Here is a 17,782-nt window from a genome sequence, read left to right on the forward strand (position 1 = left end):
TACTTAGATACTTCATGGTAAAATTGTTGAAAAATATAAAGAAAATCTTGAATATAGCTAGAGAAAGCGGACTTATGATGTACAAGAGAACAATTACATGATTAATGACCAATTTTTCATCAAACATTGGACCCCAGAAGACAGAGTGTTGAAAGGAAATAAATAAACCAAGAATTCTATATGCATAAAAATTAACTTTCAAAGTGAAGATAAAATAAGAACAGTCCCCAGATAAAAAAGAAAAAAAAAAAGAATTAATCGCTAGCAAGCCTATCTTACGAGAAAACCAAATGAAATTTTTCAGGCTGAGAGAAAGCAATATCAGTAACTTAAGTCTACAGGAAGGAGTGAAAAGTTCTGAGAATAGGAAATATGTAGGTTAATATAAAAAGCTACATAAATACATTCTTATGTTTTATCCCAATTTTATTGAAAATAAGATCGCATAAAAGAATAATTATAGTGCTATATTACATACATCACATATATATACATTGTTACACATATGGCACTAATAGCACAAAGGAATGAAGAGGAAAAGAAGATGTATTGGAGTAAAGTTTCTATGTTTATAGGAATTATGTTAGTATTATTTTGAGATTGATCATGATGAGTTGTGATGCATATTGTAATCTGTAGAGCAACCACTAAGAAAGTAACTCAAAAATATAATTCAAAAATTAGAAATGGTACACTAAAAAATAACACAGAAAAGACAGTGAAGGAAGAACAGTGGTGCAAAAAAATACACGAAACATATGGAAAATAAATAGAAAAACAGGTACAATTCTGAATGCATTAATAATTACATTAAGTTGCATGAATGGATAAAAGCAAAACTCAGCTCTACACTGTCTCCAAGAAATGGTCCTTAGATTCAAAGATACATTGCACTGTTGGGGATTTACCCCAAAGATACAAATGCAATGAAACGCCGGGACACCTGCACCCCGATGTTTCTAGCAGCAATGGCCACGATAGCCAAACTGTGGAAGGAGCCTCGGTGTCCAACGAAAGATGAATGGATAAAGAAGATGTGGTTTATGTATACAATGGAATATTACTCAGCTATTAGAAATGACAAATACCCACCATTTGCTTCAACGTGGATGGAACTGGAGGGTATTATGCTGAGTGAAGTAAGTCAGTCGGAGAAGGACAAACATTATATGTTCTCATTCATTTGGGGAATATAAATAATAGTGAAAGGGAAAATAAGGGAAGGGAGAAGAAATGTGTGGGCAATATCAGAAAGGGAGACAGAACGTAAAGACTGCTAACTCTGGGAAACGAACTAAGGGTGGTAGAAGGGGAGGAGGGCGGGGGGTGGGAGTGAATGGGTGACGGGCACTGGGTGTTATTCTGTATGTTAGTAAATTGAACACCAATAAAAAAAAAAAAGTAAAAAAAAAAAGATACAAGTATATTGAAAGTTAAGGGATAGAAAAATATATACCATATATATAGTAACCATAAGAATTAGAGTATTATCTTAATGTCAGACAAAAAATAATTTTTAAGACAAATATGTACTATAGACAAAGAGGGACATTTCATAATGATAAAGAATCCATACATCAAAAAGATCTAACAGTTATAAACGTATGTGCTCCCAACAGCAGAGGTCCAAACGTATGTGCTCCCAACAGCAGAGGTCCAAAATGTAAGAAGGAAAATAACAGAACTTAAAGGAGAAATAATCAAGTCAGTTATAATAAAGATTTCAGTATTTTGCTTTCAGTAGTTGGTAGAACAACTAGGCAGAAATTAGCAAGGAAATAGAAGAATATAGAACATTATCAGCCAGTATGAACTGACATTTGAAGAACTCTTAACATCTACAGAATACATTTTTTAAGTGCACATAGACCCTTCTCCAGGGTAAACCATATACCATGTAAAGCTAAAGTATGCAATTAATAAGGTAAGTAAGTTACGGGGATATAAAGTACTATTTGATGACTAGAGTTAACAATGCTGTATTGTATATTTGAAAGTTGCTGGAAGAGTAGATCTTAAAGTTACCACAAAGGCAAAAAATTTGTAATTGTGTGAAGTGGTGGATGTTAACTTATTGTGGTAATCCTTTGGCTATATATATGTGTGTGTGTGTGTATATATATATATAACTTAATGATTTTAATCATTAATATATATTTATATATAACTTAATGATTTTATATATATAAAATCATTAAGTTATAGATCTTAAACTTACAATGGTATTTGTCAGTTACATCTCAAAACTGGAAAAAATAAATGATGGCACATTCAAATTTAAAGTTATCTACCTTAAAAAAAAAAAGACACCTCAATTAATTTCATTATGTAGGACTTTAGTTGGATTCTGATTCAAAGAAACTTAAACTGAGTAGGAAACAGTGACTAGATATTTGATGCTGTAAGGAATTGTTGATAATGTCCTAGGAATACTGATTGTGATTGTGTTTTTAAGGGTCTTTGTCCTTCAGAGATGCATATTGTAATATTTACAGATGAAATTTTAGTGATGAATTGGCTTTAAAATAATGTGGGTAGGTGAAGTAAGTGGGGGTATAAGCAAAGTGAGACTGGCTACAAGTTATTATTGTTGAAGCTAGGTGACAGGTACCTGAGGATTCATTATACTATTTTTTCTACTGTTATGTATGTTTGGAATTTCTCCTAATACAGTTATTTTTGGGGTAAAAATAAAAGGCTAATCAAGACAGTGTGACATTAATGTTAAGATAGACAAATAGATCCATGGAACAGTAGGGAGTCCAAAATAAACCCCTATATATACTGGCAACCGATTTTTCACAAACTTGCAAAGGTAATCAGTGCAGATTGTGTAATCTTTCCAACAAATAGTGATAGGACAAGTGGATATCCGTATGTTAAAACAAAAAACACCACCACCACCACCCCCGCCACAAACAAAACAACTTTGATCCATTCCTTGCACTTTATCTAAAAGTTAACTCCAACTAGATCATAGATATAAATGTAAAGTCTGAAACTATTAAACTTGGAGATAACTTTGGGGAACCTTTGTGGTATTGAACTAGGCAAAGGTTTTTTTTTTTTTTTTTTTTTTTAACGTGGCACAAAAGCATAAATTGAACAAGAACAAACTGAAATTTGCAGTTGGTCAAAATTTAAAACTTTTCTTTGAAAGACATTATGAAGAGAATAAAAAGAAAAAGATAGGAAAATTTATTTGTAAAACCTATCTGATAAAGGATTTGTATCCATGATAATATATAGACCTCTAATATATAGGTCTTACTCAGAAGTAAGAAAGCAACTCAAAGCAGTGGGAAAAAATTTTAAACCAACACTTAACTAAAGAAAATACACAGATGGTAATTAAGCACTTGAAAAAATGCAAACATTATTAATCATTAAGAGACTGTAAGTTAAAATCAAATAAGATACCACTATCCACCTTTTAAAATAGCTAAAATTTGGGCAGCCCAGGTGGTTCAATGGTTTAGCACCACCTTCAGCCCAGGGCCTGATCCTGGTGACCCGGGATTGAGTCCCACGTCAGGTTCCCTGCATGAAGCCTGCTTCTCCCTCTGCCCGTGTCTCTGCCTCTCTCTCTCTCTCTCTCTCTCTCTCTCTGTGTGTGTGTGTCTCTCATGAATTAAAAATAAATAAAATCTTTAAAAAAATAAAATAGCTAAAATTCAAAAGAGTGATTATGCTAAGTCATGGCCTTATATGTAGAAGCTGGAGTTCTCATCCACTATATTACCAGTTGGAATGTAAAGTGAGTGGTACATCCATGGAAAAGAATTTAACAGTTTAAACATGTATCTACCATATAATCCAATTCTATGTCTAGCTATTTTTCCCAAGAGAAAAGAAATGGTATGTCCATACAAAGACTGGTACTCAAATATTCATAGCAACTTTATTTGTAATTGCTCAAAGCCAGAAACAACTCAAATGACCATGAGGAGGTGAATGAATAAATAAACCCAGTATATTCGTATGATGGAATACTATTCATCAATAAAAAAGAGCAAACTCTTGATACATGCCTCAACATGGATGAATCTCAAAATAATTATGCACAGTGAAAGAAGCCAGACATTGTATGATTCCATTTGTATAAAATATTCTGAGAAGGCAAATTTTATATAGAAAGTTGAGTGGTTGCCTGGGCATAGGATGGGAATAGATTGATTACATACTGACTTGGGAAAATTTGGGGGGTTATTGGAAATGTTTTAAAACTGGATTTTGGTGATTAACATATGGATATCCACTTGTCCTATCACTATTTGTTGGAAAGATTACACAATCTGCACTGATTACCTTTGCAAGTTTGTGAAAAATCGGTTGCCAGTACATATAGGGGTTTATTTAAACATTAAAATAAAATAACAAAACCCCACCCTTAATGTTTTTTTAAAAAAAAGGCAAGGTAGTTTTGCTCTTGAGGGCTGGATGCCCCTGAATAGAAAACATAGAGTGCTTGCCCTTGCAAGTTAATAGGCTATGACTCCAGTTAAGGATAGACAAACCCAGTCAGGGGCCTGCTGTGGATCTCTACAGATGAGAGTCAGCCCCTAGAAGGGGAGTTGAGCATTTGCCTGCTAAATTGTACTAAAATTTCTGGTACCTCTGAAAATTGTACTCATAAGACTTTGTGGGGAATTGCCCACTTAACTCTGTGGAAGTCTTGCTCATATTTTTGATGAAGTAAGACCCCAGGTCTTACTGATTATCAGACTTTGGGAGCTTATTTAATTCAGAGCACATTCAAATACAGATTTCTTGCATGATTTGGCTAAAAATCCAGAATACCAGCTTGTTTAGGAGGATGTCTAAAGGGAAAAAATCATGCTGTTCAAATGACAAGCTTTAAATGTGTTTTCTACCTTAGGCAGTCCTGGAGAACAACCTCCCATCTGAAATTGCTAGCAAGATCAACCTTGTGGACCTAGCAGGCAGGTAATTAGGATTTCAAAGCCAAGGGAAATTAATCCCTTGACAATGACCTTGTTCTTGCCCATTTTACAGGGAATAAACTTGTTCCATCCTTTTTCACATTTCAGTCAGCCTGAGAAAATTATTAAAGAAACAAATTTTTGAATGCTATGTTAAGAAATTATAATTCTCAGGGGCTGAAAAAATCTTCAGTGTCAGGGGTTCTAAATCTTAGCTGCCTATTAAAATTACCTGGGCCTTTAAAAATTCTCAGTGCCTTGGTTTCACCTCTGATCAAATAAGTCACTTTATAGTGATGTCAGAGATAGTGCAGGCATCGCTTTTTGAAGCTGCCCAGGTAATTCCAGTGTATAGTCAAGATCAAAAACCACTGCTCTAAGTGGAAGTAACTGGGTTAGTACACTTTTTTTTTCCCTCTGTCTTAATATTGATTTTATGCAGCCCTACGCAATACTGGGGGGAAAAGAGGGGAAGAAAGTTTTGAAAAATACTGTGGCATGGAGGACAAGATATGATCTTCTAAGTATTAGAAGAAAGCATGAATTATAGTCACATGTATATTCAGAAAGAAAGTCTTGGGGATAATGTTGCAAAAAAAGTGTGAGGTGAGATAAAGCAAATTTTCTTATTTTAAAACTGCTAAATTATTAATATGGTACGTCATTCCCTTAAAATTAAGTGTTGTTTCTGTCAGCTGCAACTCTGGCATTTTGAGGGGAAAAATGCAATACTGTCTGGGAGAAACTATTATCAGGCATTTGGAAGTGTGACTTTTCAATATTTCCCATTGACTTAAAAAAGGAATTCAAGACATCGACAGATACCATAAGGCCATAAATAGATGAAATTAATGAATTATTTGATTTCTATTGCCTGAGAAGTGGAGGAATGCCAGTTCATTACAAGATAATACTTTTTTCTGGCACTAAATTCTAAAAAGAATTTATCTTGTGGGCTTTTTACATAATGTACCACATAATGAATAGTGTCTTTCAACAGCATTATAAGGACAAGGTCTTCTTCTTTCTTTTATTTTTGTTTTCATTGATTTTTTTTAGTGAAAGAGCAGATCCCAGTTACTGTAAGGACCGGATTACCGAAGGAGCCAATATCAACAAGTCTCTTGTGACTCTGGGAATTGTTATCTCCACCTTAGGTATTTTGCTTATGGACTGGATCATCAGAGTGGGAGGGAGACTTTGGAAAATAATTTTATGAAATAGGGTAGACATTTACAAGGTTCTTTTTTATAAAGTTACCTCTGATGAGGACATGAAAATTGATACTTGTCTGCAGTTGAGGACACTGTGATCATTATCCCATCCCATCTCATTTCAAGAAGGGAGACTGAAAAATCATGTGGCTCACATAGTCTGTCTTAAGTCCAAAATCAAAGTCAGGATTCAAACTGGCATCCTATCATGCAGAGAAGGATTACAAAGTGTGATATTTACATTTATGTTCCCCAACCATTGTTTTAATGCATGTGTTTCATAATTCCTTTCTTCTTACACTTTTATTATTTTGTTGTCTTTAAAGCCCAGAATTCTCAAGCATTCAGCAGCTGCCAAAGCCTCAACAGTGCAGCCAGTGATGGTGACAGTGGGATCCCTAGCTCTCCTTCAGGGACCAGCAGTGGAGCAGGGCCTTCCCGGAGGCAGTCTTACATCCCATACCGGGACTCCGTGTTGACCTGGCTGCTGAAGGACAGTCTTGGAGGCAACTCCAAAACAATCATGGTTGCCAGTGAGTGGGAGGCTGGAGCAGGTTCTGTGTTAGGACTGGTATTCTACCTCAGAGAAAGGGCCATGGCCACCCATTTCATTAAGGGTGTCATAATACAGCATGGACAATAGCAATAAAGGCAAGTGGTTACAGGCTGGGTCGGAAGGGCTGGCATGGTTTTTAACTTTCTCCTTCTACCTCAGCTGTGTCTCCTGCACACACTAGCTACAGTGAGACCATGAGCACACTAAGATATGCATCCAATGCCAAACACATCATCAACAAGCCACGGGTAAATGAGGTGAGACTTTCACTTGGAGTCTTGGTCTGGTATTGTTTACACTAAGTTCTTTTATTCTTTCATTGATCTCTTTCTCTTCACCCTCACCCCTACTTGCATGACTTCTCCAAATGAAAATAGAGTGAAATTCTTTCTTTTGGTGTCATACCCTTCTCTCATATCTCTACTGACTTCATTCGTTGCCTTTTTGAATAATTTATTTTAGATATTTCTCTGAGAACATCCCTTTTAAGATCGGTGGTATACCACTGCCACCCTAAGGAAGATTATTTAAAAGTCTCTGTGTTCTCGGCTTTTGTTTTGAATTTATATTGACGTATGCTTGTATTTTATTTCTCTTCTGTGCAAACTGCAACAACTTCTCTGTTTTGGGCTGCAAGAAGCATATAAGGAATTTATTAGTTTAAAAAAAAGAATTTATTAGTTTTGAAAAGTTGAGTAATAAGAAAATTTTAAAAATTCCTTATCTGCTTTACAATGAAAAGTTTCAGGGCAGGGATCGCAAACTGGTGGCCAGCCTATATAGCCTGTCTGTGGACTGTTTTAAAATTAAAAGGCAGTGTATTTAGGTAGGTATAAATTTAGTTTTATTACAGGAAGATCGGCATCTACTACCTACACTTGCACTGGCACTTGCGTTACCTGTCAACCTCCTGCTCAAGTGCAGCAATTCTCATACTTAAGTGTATATCAGAATCACCACTTGGAGGGTTGATTAAACCACAGCTGAGCCCCAGCCCTCAAGAGTTTCTGATTTGGTAGGTATTGAGAGGGTGGGAGAGCAGAATTTGCATTTCTAACAAGTTTTTAAGTGAAGTTGATGTGATTCTGGGACCTTACTTTGAGAAGACTGCCTCAAGTTACTCCAAAGTGGTAAACCACTTTTTCCAAACTAATTCTCTATAGCATCTTAGAGCTGGTTGAAGCCTAGTATCAGTCTTTGTGAAACCAAGTTCTTTATGTTTCAGGATGCAAATGTAAAATTGATCAGAGAACTCAGGGAGGAGATTAGAAGACTAAAAGCCATGCTGCTGAACTTCGAACTGGTATTCAGGCAATCAGAACTTTTCTGTACCCCAAACCTCCTTTTCTTCTGCATAGAATCTGAGTCCTGCTGCATTCTGTGTTTTTGATTAAGTGACACTTGTGGAACAGAGGCAGGAGCAAAGACAGGACATGGATTATTCTGATTATCGGAGTAGTTTCAGATGGGGTGGGCATCCTCACTATATTTTCTTTGTTGTCCTAAAGATATTTGCTTAAGTGGCCCTTATTTTGTGTGTAGGTGGATTCAAGGAATGGGGTCCTCCAGAAAAATTTGAGTTTTCCTTCTTTGTACCAGTGTGAACCCCAATATTTAAGCTTCTAATTGTTTCTGATTTAAATCATAGTCTTTTTTATCTGCTCCTCTCTTCCTTAATAAGAGTAAGGATGAGACCCACAAAGCACATATTTCTTTTTGTGCAGAGAAACTTCAGTCCACTGAATGAGGAAAAGGATGAGAATCTGAAAGAACTGGTTCTCCAAAATGAATTGAAGGTGGGTATATTGGGTGGACACAGTTAAGCTTTACATCACCCTGATAGTAGGTCTCATCTCCTTCCATTATTCCTTTTTTTTTGTTTGTTTTTTGTTTTTAGATTTTATTTATTCATGAAAGATACAGAGAGAGAGGCATAGACACAGGCATAGAGAGAAGCAGGCTCCTCACAGGAGGCCTAGTGGGGACTCGATCCCCGGACCAGGATCATGCCCTGAGCCAAAGGCAAACACTTAACCACTGAGCCACCCAGGTGTCCTTCCATTCATTATTCCTGAGTCAGGGCTGTTTCCTTGTCAGGGCACAGGTTCTGTTTAGTCTAGAGATAGTTTTTGTCTTCATTGAGCTTTGAGTGGGGAATGAGTTTGCCCTAGGGGCTGGTGACTAGCTTTCTTTGTTTTGTTCTCTTAGGGGTTCATGATAACTCCCTCTGGATAGGGAGTGTAGCCTAGAAAATAAAAATTGTTTTCCAGTCAGTAAATCAATTGACTGACATGTATTCATTGAGCACTAAATAGGTGCTCAGCGTGATGCTTCAAAAGATACAAAGAAGTTCCTTCTTTCAGATGGCTTGCAGTTGAGTTGGAAACACATTTAGGGAATGGTTAAATGTAGTGAACTATATGAGTTATATGAAGAGAGCTTTTTTTTTGAACTCGGCCATAGTAACTTCTTGCAAGATACATCCACGAAGGGAAGGGAGAAATCATTATGGCTTAGAATTTTCAGTGCAGGTATCACAGTGCTGAAGCTGGAGGATAGAGAACTTGAACTAGACCTTGAAAGATCAGTAGAGTGTGTTAGATAGGAAGAAAAGGGTAAGACATTTTGGGTGAGGGTGGGATAATATCAGCAGAGCCATGGAACTGGAAGGATAAACTGGTGTGGGAGGCCATGTGGAAGCACACAGTATAAGGAAGACTGAGCTGACTAGAATACATGCTCATGGTAGAGTTTAGTGAAGGTAAGGTTAGGGCCAGTTTAGAAGGTTTGAACTTGACATTCACAATATTACTCATGGCTTCTTGAACCAGATTGGTGACATAATAAAGGCATATATTGGGAAATTAATATGAAAGTTGTGGGTAGGATGAATTGAAGGGAAGGAAGATTGGAAACAGAGAGATAACCAGGAGAGAGAGTAATTTTGTGACCCCATGAGGGTAAGGATAGACATTTGGGGAGGTTAGATTAAATGATGATTCCTGGAGACATTTATAAGGAAGAAATGTCAAGCATTATTGTGTGACAGGTTAGATTTAGATATGACAACCGCATATCCCAATTCCCAGTATTCTGTTTCATCATCTGTATACATTATAAAGTATCCTGGCTATGTCAATATTTTGTTACCCAAACTAAACTTTAAAACTACATCACACATCCAGACATTTCTCAAAAATTCTGTATTTAAATATATGTTCTAATTTTTGGTTCAGAATATATCACACCTATATACATAAAAGATAAGGTACAGAGTCAAAATCATTCACGCTCATTAGCAGTTTTATATATTTTGGCAGACCTTGTCTTGAATCTGCCACTTGCTGGCCTGATGACCTTAGGCAGCATAGGAGTATGTGATGAAAACCAGCCAGAAGGGGAAGTGTGTTCAGTGGTACCTCCAGGTAGCTGAGCCAGGCAGGCTAAACTGTAAGCCAGAGTGCCTTGCTGCTCACCTTTGCTAGGTCCTAATCCATGGGTACCCTGTAGTCTTATTCTTTGCAGACTTCAATTCAATGATTATAACATTAAAAGTAACATTTCTGGGGTAAAACACTTGTGCCTGAACTTGGCATACTTAGTTTTTTCTCAAGTATCCATTTTCTGAGAAATGGACCCAGGTCCTTTTCTTGGGCTTCCTCAGTTCTTCCATTCCCAGAATAACTTCCCTGCCTAGGAAATTTCCACCAAAAGAAGAAAAAAACCACCTTGCATTCAACACTGTTTATTCACGTTCCCCAGGTGGCCTTAGCTTAAGGCCTCTAACTTGCTATATTATATTATATATGATATTAATATATATATATATATTTTTAGAGAGGGAAGTGGATAGAGACAGAGGGAGAGGGAGAGAGGTTTTTTTTTTTTTAAGATTTTATTTATTCATGAGAGACACACAGAGAAAGAGGCAGAGACACAGGCAGAGGGAGAAGCAAGCTCCATGCAGGGAGCCCTATGTGGAACTCCATCCTAGGACTGTGGGATCACACCCCAAGCCAAAGGCAGATGTTCAACCACTGAGCCACCCAGGCGTCCCAGAGATTCTTAAGCAGGCTCCACACCTAGTGCAGAGCCCAATGTGGAACCCAGTCTTACAACCCTGAGATCATGACTTGAGATGAAATCAAGTCAGATGCTTAACCCACTGAGCCACCCAGGTGCCCCTACATATCGTTTTTTTTAAAGGATTTTATTTATTTATTCATGAGAGATACAGACCCCTACATATTTTTAAAACTCTGTTCCTGATATATAGTAAGCCTCAGTATTTTATTGTTGTTACTACATGTTCCTTCAGACCAGTTTCTTACAGTCTTTGTTTTATCTGAGGAGATTCCTCTTGGTGCTTTGTATATCTTTGAGCCCCATACAAGCTTATATTAGGATTTGAGGTTCTGCACCTTGGGAAAGAAGTGTTGGCTCATAAAAGGATCCTTAGTATGTATCATATGGAAAAGGAATAGGGAAAGGGAAATTATAAACATAGACATATGACTAACACATCAATTAATGAAAATAACATATATGGCATTTTTTTTCAAGTTACAAAAACAATACATGCTTGTTGCAGAAAACTTTAAAAATAACACTGAGGGAGTTGCTATTTATAAAAGTAACACTTGCTTATTGAAGAGATGTTAGAAAACACAACTCACAGAGGAGGCTCAAGGGCCTCTGTGGAGCTTTGAATAATAACAGTGAGGAAAGGCAGGAAGGAATGCCATGAGCTATCAGGCCAGGATGACTTCTGACCTTAATTTTGCTCTACCTGCGGGGTGTCTGAAACCGCTTCCTCTATCTCTGTAGATAGACCATCTGACTAAAGACTGGACCCAGAAGTGGAATGAGTGGAAGGCCCTTGTGGAGAATTACAGAGTGGACATCAACAGGAGGAGGGCTGGGGTAGTCATTGACTCCAGCCTGCCACACCTAATGGCCTTGGAGGACGATGTACTTAGCACAGGTGTCGTGCTCTATCACCTCAAGGTGAGCAGGCTGGTGCATTCCCTCTTTTCCTGAGCCACTGGCCCCAGAGGTCACTGAGGGAGAAGCCAAGGACAGTGACCAGGCATCTGTGAATTGAGCCAGATGTCACAGAACTGCCTTCAGGTTTGCCTTCAGGAAACTGGGCTAGTCAGCCAATCGTGATTCATTTGCTTTTGTGTGATTAGAGTAGAAGACGAAATCAGAACAATTATTTGTTTTTCTGTGGCTGCTACTGTTGCTCTTATATAACTTACTTTTGTTCTCTGTGATTTAATCTCATTTTAAAGTAAGACTAATACTTCTTATATTCCTTTTCTGGCTTTCTAAAGCACAGGAGTGCAGGCATGGAGGTGAAATCCTAACCTTGAAATACCACGGACATTCCCGAGCTCTGTACATTCAGGCTGCTCACAGATGGCTTTCAAAAGCTAAAGAGGGGATCAAAGATCTGAAAGTTTCCTTCTAATACCTTCCCATTCTTCAAGTCTCAAGTCAGCAAAAAGTGCACCTTCTGCTTCTCCCTTACTAGGTTTACCAGGGAAAGAAGAGAGGAGAATAAAAGTAGATGCAGAAAGCTTAAAGAAAGCATGAGCCCAGAGGGCTGGTGGACCAGCAGGGTGGGGCAGGGCACAATATGCAGCTGTCCAAGAACAATGGAATGAAGCTTCTGCCTTCCAAGAAGGACCTGGATCGCAGGGTTCTTTGTCACATAGAGCCAGGTCCTCATTTCTAAATGAAGCATTTTGAGAGTTAGTCCCCAGTAGTAGGTAAGTCATATCCTGTCCTCATCAAAAATGCCTTCCAATAGAAGGACAGGCCCTGTGGATGGCAGAACATACTTTATATGACCAAAATCCCTAGGTTCACTGAAAATCCAATCTTCATTCTCCTAATTGTCCCCAGCTGCCATTTGAAAGGAACAGTTTATGGGGAATACATAATGCTACTCCTATCCCTGGAGAAATCTGGCTCCTAATGCTGCAGTGCACATGGTAGTGAGATATTAGCAAAGCTCATCTTAGGATAAGCCCTCTGGGAAGCTGTCGGACACTGAGCCTCTCAGAAAGTTAAAGTAGCTTATGTTCAACAAAGTGAGTATAAATTAGCTCAGTGAAAATGCCTTGAGCAGAAGTGTCTGTTACCTAAATAACAGATCTAAATATCAAAGGCTATCTGTCAAATCCTTCCATTAGTCAGAACCACAGAGAGAAGTTGGAGGTCTGGAAGAGACCAGGTGGATTAAAATGGTTAATATTTGAGTAGAACTAATCTGCTGTGTTGATTGGGTGCAGAGCAAACAGATGAAGCTAGAAGTCCAGTGGTAGAGCTCAGGGTAGCTAAAGGACGGGGCTGAGATTGAATCAGAGACAAGAGATGAGTGCAGGCCTCATCTGAAATGTAGGAGTGCTGGTTTTCATTGCGGGGCCCATGTGTTCTGAGGGTAGTGCCCCCTCCTTGATGCATTTCCAGTGAACCTGAGGGATGAGGGTTCAGTCTAGTTCTAATCCTGGCATTTCTGCGGGATATATATGTACCCTTTTTCTCACTTTTTGTTTAGTTCATGGTTTGGGTAATAGTATGGCAGTAATTGCTCAAGAATCTCTGTGTTTTTTGTTTGCATTGCTCTCTTGATTATAGACCTGGAACTAATCCCTAACAATACCCAGGAAGCTTTTTTCCCTTGGGTCACCTGGAGAAGTAGCTTGGGTGGGAAGATGACAGAGGAAAGGTGGGCGGAACACAGGTTTCTGGTATCCTGGACTTCATTCTCCTAATTGCCCTGTGCTGCTAACTCTCCCTGCATAAGTGAGCAGAGGGGACAGCAAGCACAGGCATCGACTAAACCCATGTTAAATGAGATGCCACTGTGTTTTGTGGTGATTTATGCCCTTCGATGTAGAAGTTGTGATATGTGGTGACCTTATCTTTTTGTAAGAAATGCATTTCATCATCAGGGCTGACCCTGAACTGGCAGGAGGAGTCTTAACTCCTTTTCCTCAGTTTTGTTTGGTGGTGTTTGTAGAGGCCAGCATCCATTTGTTTGTGTGGTCCTCAGTGGCTGAGCAGGAAAGGCTAGGCTTTGCTTCTCTGTGCAAACCCAGTAAGGCCAGAGTCTCATTCATTACTTCCAGGAGCCTGCCTTGTCACCAGCTATTTTAAGGGAGCTGCAAGGGCTTCCCCTTTCTGACTGCTAACAGTGAAACCTAGTGGGAAACACTCTGGTTACTTCAAAGCCATCAGCTACTAGGGAGAAGTAGTACAGTGAGATTGAACAAGCTTGGGCTCAGGCCCAGAGAGACCTCAATTCTATCCATGACTCTCCTATTTAGTATGTGGGTTCCCTGCCCATCAGTTTCAGATTCTTCATATATAAAAGGGGGATAATAACTATATTTTAGGTTGTTTAAGGATTAAATAAGAGATGTTTATCAAGTACTCAGCATAATTCCTGGGACATTGTGGATGGTTATTTAATGCATGATAAATATGTACCTAAACTCAGCATCTCTATTGTCATGTTGCTGCCTTCCCCAAACAGAGCTATGTGTTCTTTTTTTTTTTAAAGTAAGTTTATTTTTTTAAAATTTTTATTTATTTATGGTAGAAAGAGAGAGAGAGAGACACACACAGGCAGAGGGAGAAGCAGGCTCCATACACCGGGAGCCCGATGTGGGATTCGATCCGGGATCTCCAGGATCGCGCCCTGAGCCAAAGGCAGGCGCCAAACCGCTGCGCCACCCAGGGATCCCGAGCTATGTGTTCTTAAAAGAATTGCCATAATCCAAGGACCAAGAGGCCCTGTCCTCTACTTACCCAGTAATTCATTTATGCTAACTCCATTTTCCCCTCCTCTCTTATACTTTCTTCCAGTCCTTTTTGATTCTAGATATGCTTTTCTCCTAGTTGTGCTTTCTTCTTCTTAGAACATGGTATCTATCGAACTTCTTCTATGGACCAAGAAGGTAAAAATCCTGTGCTTCCATGCATCCTCATAGAATGTGTGTCTCTTTGAGACTAAATGGACCAAACTTGGATTACACCAACCTTAGTCCCTGGAGGAAAATTCTGCCTATGTGCCCACTTCCTCAGACTAGAAAATCTCTGGCCAGTGGCCATAGCTAATTCCCTAACATCAGGCTGTGGCACAGAAAGGAGCTTGCCAGCACTTGTTGGCTTTGCAAAGAGCTGGTTCTGTTTTCTTACATATTGTCTGCCCCTGCCTTCTCAGGGGCTTCCTAGGCTGCAGTGAGTGGGCAGCGCAGTCAGAACAACCTGGACCAAAGCCGAGAGGTGGTATGGAAAATGCCAGAGTGGGTGTGGGGAGACAGCGATAACACTTCAGCCAGTGGACTCTGCTTTGGGGGTAGGCTGTGTCCCTTTTTATTCTTGTTAAAAGGGCTTTGTTTCTCCCTTTAGGAGGGGACAACAAAAATAGGAAGGATTGACTCAGAACAGGAACAGGATATTGGTAAGTGATAGAATATTTGAGTCTGACACTGGCAGGTACTCATGCCTAACCAATCTCTTAAGAGGAACCTGATGATGCTCTGGGAGGAAGGAATCTTTGAAGATCAAGAGGCTGTTCCTCTTTTGCTGCTATGATGTGGGTGTGTGTCAGAGACATGATAGGAGGAGACCCAGATGGTGGGAAGATCCAGGTCTGGGTGGTTTCAGGTGGTGGCTCTTCTCTCTTGTCATAATGTAAGATCTTCCAGAGTGGATTCTGATCTCATAGAAAGGGTGTTTCTCTGGGTTGTCTCCCCACCCCACTAACCTCCATCTCTTGTGTAGTCCTGCAGGGGCAATGGATTGAGAGAGATCACTGCACTATCACCAGTGCCTGTGGGGTAGTCATTCTGCGGCCTGCCCGTGGGGCCCGCTGCACAGTCAATGGCCGGGAGGTCACTGCCTCCTGTCGTCTCACCCAAGGTAAGACTGCTTGTAGCCCTATTTATGCCAGAATGAGTGATGGACTCACTCCATTCTCATGGGCCAAACCCAGAGAGCTTAGTGGAGCAGGCTTTAAAGATGGGGCACCCAGTCCCATCTCTCCGCAGACATCTCTGCACCCAGAGATCTGAAGATTTCCTAATACCACTCTCTTCCCATAAACAAGGAAGCCCCAATTCCAGGGTCCCAGGGTAAAGAATGATTCTCTGAAATTTGTACCTATGTTTGTTACCTCTGTGTCCTTGGGGGAGTCCCTGAACCTCAGTTTTCTCATCTGTAAAAGAGCAGTAAGAGGTTTGTTGTGAGGATTGAATGAGTTAGTTCATGTGATCTTCACAGTGTCCTTGGCACCTAGTAAATACTTATTATCATTATTACTATTACTGCTCTTGTTGATCTATTCAAATTCTGTCTCTCCTCTAAGGCTGAGCTTAGATTCCTACTCTTCCATGAAACGTTCCCTCACTATTCCACAGGGAATCCATTTTGCTTTCCCTTGGAGTAGTAGAACTCCTGTTCATTTTGTTAATTCAGTACATAAGCTGTGCAATAACCAATTACTCTTACCTAATTTATCAACTTGTTGAGGGCAGGATTTTGTCTCCCAGAAAGGTGCTCTGCACATGGTATGTACTCAAAACGTGAGCTATGGGGGTGCCTGGGTGCCTCAGACAGTTAAGCATCTGCCTTAGGCTAAGGTCATGATCCCAAGGTTCTGAGATCAAGCCCTGGGTCAGGCTCCCTGCTCAGCAGGGGGTCTGTTTCTCCCTCCCTCTCTGCTCTTCCCTTGATTGTGCTCTCCGGCTCTCTCTCTGTCAAATAAATAAATAGAAAGAAAATAAATAAGTAAATATTTATATATATATAAAATATATATATAAAATATATATATAAATATTTTTAAAAACAACATAAAAAATGTGAGCTGTTGATGAATTCTCATCTGTCTTTGCCACAGGAGCAGTCATAACCCTGGGGAAAGCGCAGAAGTTCCGATTCAACCACCCAGCAGAGGCCGCTGTCCTGCGGCAGAGAAGGCAGGTTAGTGTGCTATGTTTTCAAGGTAGCTACCAGCCTCCCTGGTTCTCCTTTTTTTTTTTTTTTTTTAAGATTTTATTTATTTATTCATGAGAGAGACAGAGAGAGAGAGGGAGAGAGAGAAGCAGGCTCCATGCAGGGAGCCCGACGTGAGACTCGATCCCGGGTCTCCAGGATCACACCCTGGACTGAAGGCGGTGCTAAACCGCTGAGCCACCCGGGCTGCCCCCCTGGTTCTCCTTTTTAAGGGACAAGTTTGAGCTTTGGTCCTCTTGGAGTAGAGATGATGACAGCAATCTCACTGCTTTTCTTCTTCATTCCTAGGTTGGAGAGGCTGTCGGTGGCAGTGGCTCTTTGGAATGGTTGGACTTGGATGGAGATGTCACTACCTCCCGGTTGGGTATTAGCCCTTTGCTTTGGAAGAAAAGGTGAAAAACATGTACTCATTTTGCTGTGGTACCTATTGTTCTTACTTCTTCGTTCATTACAACATGGAGTGGTGGGGTAGGGGAGGTGAGTGTAGCAGCAAAGCTCTGAATGAGGCCTGTGCAAGTGTTTGAGAGATCTTGAGCTAGCTGTGTAGCTTGTAGTTGTTAGGGAAGCAGTCTTGGCCCTCATGCATTTCCTCTTCAGTATTGCAACTGTCTTCATCACTGAAAGGAGTATATCACTGGATGTTTCCTATGACCACTTGCCTCTGTCAAGATTTGAATGTGACATGATCTTACATACCTTTGAAATTGCTTCTGAGCTTACCTCCCTGTATTCCCCTTTAAATTCTAGACTGTCTGTATGTGGTCTCACAGGGTGTGTCAACTTCCAGGACCATTGGCTTCCTCCAAATTTTTAAAGATAATGTGGGACTGAATCTTTTTTTTTTTTTTTCTCTTAATGCCAGTGGTCCTGAACTACACATAAGAGGGTCAGAAACTCCAGGAACAATATGCAAATATCTTGAGGTTCTGCCCTTTCATACCCACTTCACCTGCATTGTGACCACAGAAGCATGGAGTCAAAGTTATATATGTGATTGGTGGCAACTACTTTTCTTCATAGTCATTCTTGATCCATTT

General features: G+C 39.7%; 1 protein-coding gene across 1 annotated transcript in view; it reads left to right on the forward strand.

Moving 5' to 3' along the window:
• STARD9 (StAR related lipid transfer domain containing 9) overlaps window positions 1-17,782 on the forward strand; it is a 134,614-nt gene that overhangs the window by 78,785 nt on the left and 38,047 nt on the right. Inside the window, exons 10-20 of the mRNA XM_038580189.1 lie at window positions 4,880-4,947; window positions 6,003-6,100; window positions 6,484-6,690; window positions 6,873-6,970; window positions 7,939-8,016; window positions 8,438-8,509; window positions 11,541-11,720; window positions 15,138-15,189; window positions 15,513-15,650; window positions 16,630-16,712; window positions 17,034-17,137. Of these exons, the coding sequence (XP_038436117.1) occupies window positions 4,880-4,947; window positions 6,003-6,100; window positions 6,484-6,690; window positions 6,873-6,970; window positions 7,939-8,016; window positions 8,438-8,509; window positions 11,541-11,720; window positions 15,138-15,189; window positions 15,513-15,650; window positions 16,630-16,712; window positions 17,034-17,137 (1,178 nt within the window). The remainder of the gene's footprint in view (window positions 1-4,879; window positions 4,948-6,002; window positions 6,101-6,483; window positions 6,691-6,872; window positions 6,971-7,938; window positions 8,017-8,437; window positions 8,510-11,540; window positions 11,721-15,137; window positions 15,190-15,512; window positions 15,651-16,629; window positions 16,713-17,033; window positions 17,138-17,782) is intronic.

This window comes from Canis lupus, chromosome 30 (genome assembly GCF_011100685.1).
Source record: "Canis lupus familiaris isolate Mischka breed German Shepherd chromosome 30, alternate assembly UU_Cfam_GSD_1.0, whole genome shotgun sequence".
NCBI classification, from domain to species: Eukaryota; Metazoa; Chordata; class Mammalia; order Carnivora; family Canidae; genus Canis; species Canis lupus.